Raw genomic sequence first — 9,093 nt, 5'->3', positions numbered from 1 at the left:
ATCTTACGTCATCCTCCCGGAGCTGCTTCTGTGTACAACTGTTGGCGCAAGCTAGATTAAAGTGATTGTTACGTTTTGAATATGGTTATTTTTCTTACAAAAACGCATCGATTCGCTACAGGAGGCCTTTGTTCACCCCCCGGAGCCGTGTGAGGCACTTTTTTATTATGGATGGATGCGCTTTATTTCACTTCTGTTGGACTGATGAACTGCGACACCCGCTGACTGCCATTAAACAGCTTGGAAGATCAAAGATAATTTTTTATATAACTCCGATTGGATTCATATGAAAGAAGGAAGTCATATACGCCTAGGATGGCTTGAGGGTGAGTAAATAATGGACTAATTTTAATTTTTGGGTGAACTATCCCTTTAAGGTTCAAAAACATTATTTTCCACATACCGTATATTCCTGCTCCTCTCTGCCTCTCCGCCTTTCTGAAATGTGTTGATTTTTACAAAGCTCATCGTTCTGAAAAGCTCGGTGTGCTCTGATTGGCCAACTAACCAGTGCGTTGTGAATGGCCGAATACCTCAACATGGCGGTGGTGACAACAATACTATAGCGAGAATAAAAGTTTTTCTTTGCGTATACATTTGGGCGGTGTTATGCAAATCTTCCCACATACTAACGTAAATTTGTGGGGGCGTGTTTTAATGAGGCATTTTTGGAAGGTGTGGAAGAGTCTTAACTTTTAGAAAGAATATCTCTTTGGGTTTGAGACATTAATCTTTGCGACTTTATGGATCTTATAAATGCACAAACCGTTTGTAACACTCCAAAGACAAAGGAAAACATGATATCGTGTCATATGACCCCTTTAAATTGAATGAATAGAAAAATATCAAGTAAAAAGTAATAATATGAAGTAGTTCTTTTTTACAAATAGACATGTGCCGGTATTCGGTAATGCGATATATCACGGTAATGAATATGCACGATATTGTTATCGTGGGCACTTCAAAATACCGTGAATAATTATTTATTACAAATTATTCCGATTTTTTGAATGCATTTTAAGAATATTTTCCCATCAACTGGTCACAATGCACAACACCACTGTATGCTGCATGAAAAATGCATGCGCACTCTCATGTAAACAAGCATGGATGAGAAGCGCATGGCGGAGCAGTGAAGGAGACGCGCTGAATGAAAGTGCACATTCACTCTCTGACAGCAGATGGCGCTAAACTGCAGAAATGCAGCCGTTACCTCGGAAACCCTGTAAACAAAGCAGCTGCACTACTTTCCAAAAAAGGTATGACATATCTATGGTTTAAACATCCATTCAGATTTTTGTATTCACAGTGGTGTTTATCACAGCACCAAATACTTAAATATTTAGACTTAAAAGGCTATTTATTTAAAAATCTGGACTACAACTTGCCCTAGATATTGTTTGAAAATGTTTTGATTCTTTATTGTTTGGTCACACTTTAGGCTATTAAGGCTCTATTAATTGACATTAGTTAATTCATTAGTTAACATAAACTGCCAATGAAAAATTCTTCTAAACATTCATTAATCTTAGGTCATTTCAATATGTAATAACACGTTGTTAAAATCAAAAGGTGCAACTGTGTTATTTAATGAACTAGCAGTTGTATTTTTTTTTTAACAAAGATTAATAACTTCTGTAGCAAATGTAGCTATTGCTCATTATTATTGTTAATGCATTAACTAAGGTAAGCTAATGAGATCATATTGTAAAGTGTTACTTATTGGTCTTTATAATTCTTTTGCACTTTAATCTGTATGAATTTTTTTTTTACTTTATACTTTTTTTGTGTATTACCTTATTGTATGTACATGTTCAGTTCTTTTTGTTATAAGAAAAAAGTTATTAAACCTGTTAGTTTATGATAACACTTTTTTGCAACTAAATGTCAATACTGTGATAATACCGTATACCGTGATAAAAGCATTAGCAATTAATCGCAGCATGAAAATTTGATACCGTCATATGCCTATTTACAAATATCAATATTATTACAAATACAACATTATTAATTAATAATTCAAAAATATTATATTTTTGGGGAGTCACACCACATGACTATGATGTTTTGTTCTGCATATTGGTTGAAGCACATAAATGTATTGGTTGCACCACATGGTTTTATAGAATATTAACAAGTAGTGAAGTAGTTAAATATAGTTAATAATGTTATTTTTTTTTACTCTAAATACATTAATTACTAAATAATAATAATAATAAATTGATAGAAAATTACACCACAATATGTTATTAAGTTTTTTTTTTTAACAATACAGATTTTTAGAATACATTTTAAGAATACTTTTCCCATGGTTAAAAATGCACAACACCGCTGTATGCTGCGTCAAAGAGGCATGCGCACTCTCATGTAAACAAGCATGGATGAGAAGCGCATGGCGGAGCAGTGAAGGAGACGCGCTGAATGAAAGTGCACATTCACTCTCTGACAGCAGATGGCGCTAAACTGCAGAAATGCAGCCGTTACCTCGGAAACCCTGTAAACAAAGCAGCTGCACTACTTTCCAAAAAAGGTATGACATATCTATGGTTTAAACATCCATTCAGATTTTTGTATTCACAGTGGTGTTTATCACAGCACCAAATACTTAAATATTTAGACTTAAAAGGCTATTTATTTAAAAATCTGGACTACAACTTGCCCTAGATATTGTTTGAAAATGTTTTGATTCTTTATTGTTTGGTCACACTTTAGGCTATTAAGGCTCTATTAATTGACATTAGTTAATTCATTAGTTAACATAAACTGCCAATGAAAAATTCTTCTAAACATTCATTAATCTTAGGTCATTTCAATATGTAATAACACGTTGTTAAAATCAAAAGGTGCAACTGTGTTATTTAATGAACTAGCAGTTGTATTTTTTTTTTAACAAAGATTAATAACTTCTGTAGCAAATGTAGCTATTGCTCATTATTATTGTTAATGCATTAACTAAGGTAAGCTAATGAGATCATATTGTAAAGTGTTACTTATTGGTCTTTATAATTCTTTTGCACTTTAATCTGTATGAATTTTTTTTTTACTTTATACTTTTTTTGTGTATTACCTTATTGTATGTACATGTTCAGTTCTTTTTGTTATAAGAAAAAAGTTATTAAACCTGTTAGTTTATGATAACACTTTTTTGCAACTAAATGTCAATACTGTGATAATACCGTATACCGTGATAAAAGCATTAGCAATTAATCGCAGCATGAAAATTTGATACCGTCATATGCCTATTTACAAATATCAATATTATTACAAATACAACATTATTAATTAATAATTCAAAAATATTATATTTTTGGGGAGTCACACCACATGACTATGATGTTTTGTTCTGCATATTGGTTGAAGCACATAAATGTATTGGTTGCACCACATGGTTTTATAGAATATTAACAAGTAGTGAAGTAGTTAAATATAGTTAATAATGTTATTTTTTTTACTCTAAATACATTAATTACTAAATAATAATAATAATAAATTGATAGAAAATTACACCACAATATGTTATTAAGTTTTTTTTTTTAACAATAAATTTTTTAATGAGACATTTGTCATGATTATGATTTTGGGAGAATTGTAGGTAATGCTTTATTTTAGTGTCCTTGTTACACATTACATGTATTTAAGGATATTGCATGTCAATTATGCATAATTATTGAATTATGAATTATATATATATGAATTAATTCTGATTGATGAATCTGAATGTAGTGTTTACATGAACGCTAAAGAAAGTGATCGGGTTGATGTGCGTGTTTATATGTCACAAGCTTCAAATCGGAATAGATTTTTTTTTACATGCGCACACTGCACAAATATAGAGTTTCTCACTGTTTTGCACATAATAACCTCTCTCCTACACTGTTTCTTTATTTGTTTTTAACAGCAGAATTAATATTTATCCATTTATGGATAAATAATACATATAAACCGCTGTGCCGTGCTGCTCATATTTATCACACAGTAAAAATCCCCCTCCCCAAACCCAAAACGGGTTGCCTAAGGACTGGTGGGAGGTTGTCCTGCTCCACTTCACAGTTGCTGAGTGAAAGAAAAGTTTTATAATGACAGAACACGCATTTATACAACACTTTATTCAAAAGGAAGAACCGCTCGTTCCGCGCGTCATATGTCATTATGCTATTTCTACGTCATTGCACATGCGCAGTTTTTTCAGTTTCGGGGTTCAATCCGATCGAGTGTTTACATGCACTCTCAATCGTATTAGAAAAGGAATAAACCACCCCCTTCAATCCGATCGAGCTCAGTCGGCTCGATTAAGGTGTTTACATGAAGGCTTTTCAGTCCGATTGATCCGTCAATCCGATTACAAACGGATTATTTGGTTGCATGTAAACGTAGCCATTGTTGACCCACATAATACATTACTACATGTAATACCAAAATGTACAGTGCATAATGGTGAAGCATTACATGTGAACCTTGTACCTGCGATGGTGCTGGATGCTGGGCGGGCGTGCAGGGCGATGTCAGGCTGAGAGGAGTTGTGAGCCTGAAGACCCGGCACCTGCTGCAGCTTGGGGATAGACATCACATGTTGCCCACCATCTGAAGGTGGAGAGGCCACCAGCAGAGTCTGCTGAGAGGGAACAGTGGTGGGCGGCAAATGCAGAGGTCTAATTTTTTCTGCCATCAGTTGCTCTTTGATCTTGTCGATAAGAACCAGGTTATCCAGCTGTAAAAGTCATTGGTTAGGTTTAACAGGGGGCATGGACACCATGTGATGTGAGACACAAAACCAAACCGAGCAAAAAAAAGGGGGAAAGTCTGGGGGGGGACTCATATCAAGGTTTCGGTGCTCGCTCTGGCAAACCACATTGGCATGTACAGATTTGAGCAAACGTGCATACTGTCATGCTTTCTTACGTTCAAACAATCACTAAATGCCACACAGTTTCGCTTTGTAATCAGTGGTACAGTATGTACAAATTACTCTTCTGCAGGAAGTTTTCATGAATTAATAAACACTATGGCATTTGTTTAGTTTTTGGTGAATTAAAGTGAAACAGTCAAAAATAGTGACTAGAAAACAATTCATGTGTCAAATGAACTATTACAAATATACTGAAGAATGCTAGTGCATGTCAGGCAACTTTTTATAAAACACAATACTCACTTGACCAGGCATAGAGGGAGGTGGTGGCCAGAAATATGGATTATTGAATCGAGACTCTGCCATCCTTCTAATAAAACAGAATAAGGGTCAAATCATAATATGATATATAGCAGATTAAAAGCACACACTAGCCTAAAAGGACTTAGTTAGAAACATATTTCTCACCTAAATCTTAGTGTTCATAAGCCAAATTGAGTTAGTTAGTTATGAAATAAGTCAATTTCTTACTAATAAAATGTAAATAAGTCAGACCGTGTAATGTAATATCTATAATATTAAGTACTCTTTACAAAACCAGACCTAAAACCTCAGGTCTTTAGTTTCTTTTTATTTTCAATCATATGTCTATAATAATTTATTGAAACTGTAATAGACGAATATGCCACACGACCATCAGTGCTCGTTTTAGTTGTTCTCACAATAGATGAGTCATTTTGACATATCATAATTAGTTCCATTCCAATCTTGCATATCTCAATTGAAACAATTATCTATAAAATTAAATAAAACAACATTTGCTATACATTCAACATTCATATTATATTTATATTTAGCATAATTTCTGACCTTAATGGTTACCATGTGTTTGGTTTGTTTGTTAGAAATTATTTCAGTCATCATCAGCTCATGTCAAGAATTGTAATATTTGCCATGTGACTCAAGTCTGACTGAAGTGAGTCAGTATTCAAAACATCAGTATTTAAGACATTTCATTAAAATCTGAAAGCACTTAATCAAAACTATAAAAAAGTGACCAAATTCAACAAAACCCAAATGCCTCTTAAAGAAAAAGCTGATCCGTATGATCTAAAGTACAAAAATCCTGACGCCTCTTTAGAGGAAAACAACAGTCACAAAACTTTTGTGATTTCCCCATACAGCAGCTGCACAACACTGTTATCTCTCATCTCTACTGATCACCTCCGATTCATTCCTGCACAGTTTCACCAAAAACATTTCAGACAAAAGAAAATAAAATGGCAGCCTGTTATATTTTCATAAGGACGCCATATTCTGCAGAGCCCAAAAATTCACACTCGACTCGGTCCATTTTTTTCATGGAAAAACCGATCGAGCAACGAGATGTTTGTGGTTATGTGTGTGTGTGTTTGTTTATAGGACCTTTGAATTGCCCGGCCCCCCTTGAAAAAAACCCTGACACTTCCGACAATCATGCCGTGCAAAAATGTCTTACAATTGGCGAAACGCTGCGCACGGCTGTGTAATTTTACAATATCTGCCGCCCCGATCGCTTTATAACAGCGTTATAGCGAATGCACATTGAAACCATTAGTACATGCATGCACAATGCATTCAAATATTGCCATTCTTAATGTTATATTTCGCTTTGTGCAACCTGTGGTAGATCAATCGCGCCCGTCGAACAGTTATGTGACATACAATGCAGTAATGTGCACGATAGCTCAGTGTGGGAAAAAGGAAAAAGACGCCATGAGCGCACAAACCTTATATATCGATGTCAGAGAGGTTTTTTTTCCTCGCAGGAGAGGCTTTAATAAAGCAGAGAAGAGGCTGGATGCTCTCTATGCGCCTCCAGACAGCACAGCTTCCGGGTCAGCCTGTTTACTTCTGGGTGCTGTACGCCAAAATCTCTCATTTGAGCCCATATGAGGCTTCTTGTCTCACACAGATACGGGATCATTGCTTGTAGGCTTAAGAAATTGGTCGGGCATCTCTGTCTCCCTTCTTTCTTTTTTTACCTCTGAGACTTTAATATAGTAACCATATTTACTCTATTTACAGTTCCATTAAGTACAGAAGAGAGGCATTTGAGACTTTGAGACATAATTGAGGCTTTTCCATGCAAAATTTAATATATTACCATGATTTATTACAACCTACTCCTCCCGCTATAAAACCATATATATATATATATAGCCTATATGGAAATGGTGGCTTCTAGCAAGTTAAGCCATATTAATTTTATTAAATATTATAGTAGCTAGTTTGATGCACCCAGTGCTTGTTATAGTAAATGTAAATAATATGGTAATTTAATCACCACTAAATAATGACAGTTTCACTATTTCCACATTAACAAATTCACTAGAGTGCAAAGCACAACAATCGAATGTGTAATAAATGCTATTGTTATAAAGGTCAAATTACCATTCAAACAAATATACAGTATATAAACTAAAAAAGAGCAAAGTTTGTTGAGAAAAACTTTGATGTTGGTTTGTGTAAAATGCTTTAAAGCTTAGAAAGGTTTAAAGGTTTTACAACCCCTACAAACAGACAGACTGACCATCAAATGAAATCACTGACATCAAGTCACGCCTACAGGTTTGGTGTGTTGGTGGTAGTTCAGTGCTGGACTAGTAATCTGCACATCACAGGTTCAAGCCCACAGAGTTGATTCATATACATCAAAGTTCCTAGTGGAGTCCCTTTATCACTCTAAAAAGAGGTAGCTTGCTGAAATTAACTTAAAGTTCTAGTTATACTTTAAATTTAGTTTTGTTAATTTAAACTCAAGTGAGCTAATGTATTTAGGTTGATTTAGTGTTGTTAAATAATATTTAAACCTGAATAAAAGCATTTACACTGTTTATAACAATTAGTTCCAGTTCTCGAATCTGATTGGCTGGGAGGAGTTTCCGCAGCACTCAGACTTTTCAGTCTTTTGTTTGTATCATTTCGCTCGTCAGCGTGTGCGCATTCCAGACTGTCAGACAGTGTTATTTATATATTATTACACTTAATATATATATAAATATATATATATATATTGTTTTTATTTCTTTCCCCAATTTACATCGTTATGCCCAGTAGGTGGCGACAAGTGACCGTCTTTGTGAGTGAGTCACTGAATCGTTTATTCAAAACACTGATTCATTTAGGAATGAACCACAGCTTGCTGACACGAGAATGGTTCTGTTGTCGTTTAGTGTGAAACAATTTTTGCTGGCGGCACGGAAACTGACAACATAACTAGCAATATTGTGCCTAACATGTGTTGTTCAATAACTAATAAGGGGAGGAGTAGTCTAATATCTTTCCATACATATTTTAAATTAAAATACTGCTTCAAACTAAAAGTAGCTTACTAAGGAAAAATGAAGACTTTTTTTCCCTCCACTTGATGTCACTGTTTCAAAATGTAATTTGGTTAGTCATAGCGTCATATTTTTTATTATGTTATTGAATGTTAGTTAGGTTGGTGAAGAAATGAAAGAATTCATGTAAGCAGAAGTTAACCAAATGGAAGACCTAATAATTGATCTGATAACCAGCTGTATGCTGAGGTTATTAGTCTGACGTGCTTTCCTGTTTCACATCTACACTTTCTCACATCGTGTACTTTAAAGCTTTCTGGGTTGGTTACTCACCTTCCTGTCTAAACAGATACTCTGTCAGAGTGAGGCAGAAGGTGGATGCCACAAATGCTGACATGAAGCAGAGTTGGAGTATTTCATGTTTTCATCAATTTGTAAGTCTATGAATTCAAATCATACTATTGCTCGTCATTCATGACTCTTGAGCTAAAACTGAACAACATCTCATCATGAACGTGTCAACACTGTGTTTAGATTTGGTAAGTAGTTCATTTTTACTAGCATTGTTGTTGTTGCCTTTCCTTGGACAGATTGTGCTATAATTGCTATCTTTCCTTATTGTAAATGTCTGTACCTCATTACAACATTTGAAATCCCTCAGTTTCAACTGTTATTTTTATTTATATATACATAGGCTATTTTTTCCATTTCTGATTATAGATTGTTGAGAAATACCTTTTCAGTAACCACCATCCTGTTACAATAACATCTGAATTTGGCAAATATTGTTGTGACACGTTTGGTTAACCTCGATGACAATAGTAACACTTGTAATTAACACGTGTAATTAAGCTTTGCTTGTAGTCTAAATTGCCATGGCTAAGTAGTGGTAGATCATTGCTATCTGCTATATACTTTGTTATA

At 34.6% G+C, this 9,093-nt stretch overlaps 2 protein-coding genes across 4 annotated transcripts in view; one reads left to right on the top strand and one right to left on the bottom strand.

The window, feature by feature from the left end:
- Window positions 1-6,717, bottom strand: part of LOC107737708 (zinc finger protein 362-like) — a 10,210-nt gene extending 3,493 nt beyond the window's left edge. For both annotated transcript variants that reach the window (XM_016549297.1, XM_016549298.1), the window contains exons 1-3: window positions 6,616-6,717; window positions 5,150-5,216; window positions 4,462-4,708 (exon numbers count right to left, since the gene is read on the bottom strand). In XM_016549297.1, coding sequence (XP_016404783.1) covers window positions 4,462-4,708; window positions 5,150-5,212 — 310 coding nt within the window. In that variant the 5' untranslated portion in view covers window positions 5,213-5,216; window positions 6,616-6,717. The remainder of the gene's footprint in view (window positions 1-4,461; window positions 4,709-5,149; window positions 5,217-6,615) is intronic.
- A 1,804-nt stretch (window positions 6,718-8,521) lies between these two features.
- Window positions 8,522-9,093, top strand: part of LOC107737581 (tumor necrosis factor receptor superfamily member 1A) — a 6,812-nt gene continuing 6,240 nt past the window's right edge. For both annotated transcript variants that reach the window (XM_016549122.1, XM_016549121.1), the window contains exon 1: window positions 8,522-8,708. In XM_016549122.1, coding sequence (XP_016404608.1) covers window positions 8,679-8,708 — 30 coding nt within the window. In that variant the 5' untranslated portion in view covers window positions 8,522-8,678. The remainder of the gene's footprint in view (window positions 8,709-9,093) is intronic.

The sequence above is a fragment of the Sinocyclocheilus rhinocerous genome, unplaced genomic scaffold (genome assembly GCF_001515625.1).
Source record: "Sinocyclocheilus rhinocerous isolate Xijiao unplaced genomic scaffold, SAMN03320098_v1.1 scaffold72, whole genome shotgun sequence".
Classification (NCBI taxonomy): Eukaryota; Metazoa; Chordata; class Actinopteri; order Cypriniformes; family Cyprinidae; genus Sinocyclocheilus; species Sinocyclocheilus rhinocerous.
This window is presented reverse-complemented; position numbering and strand designations above follow the sequence as displayed.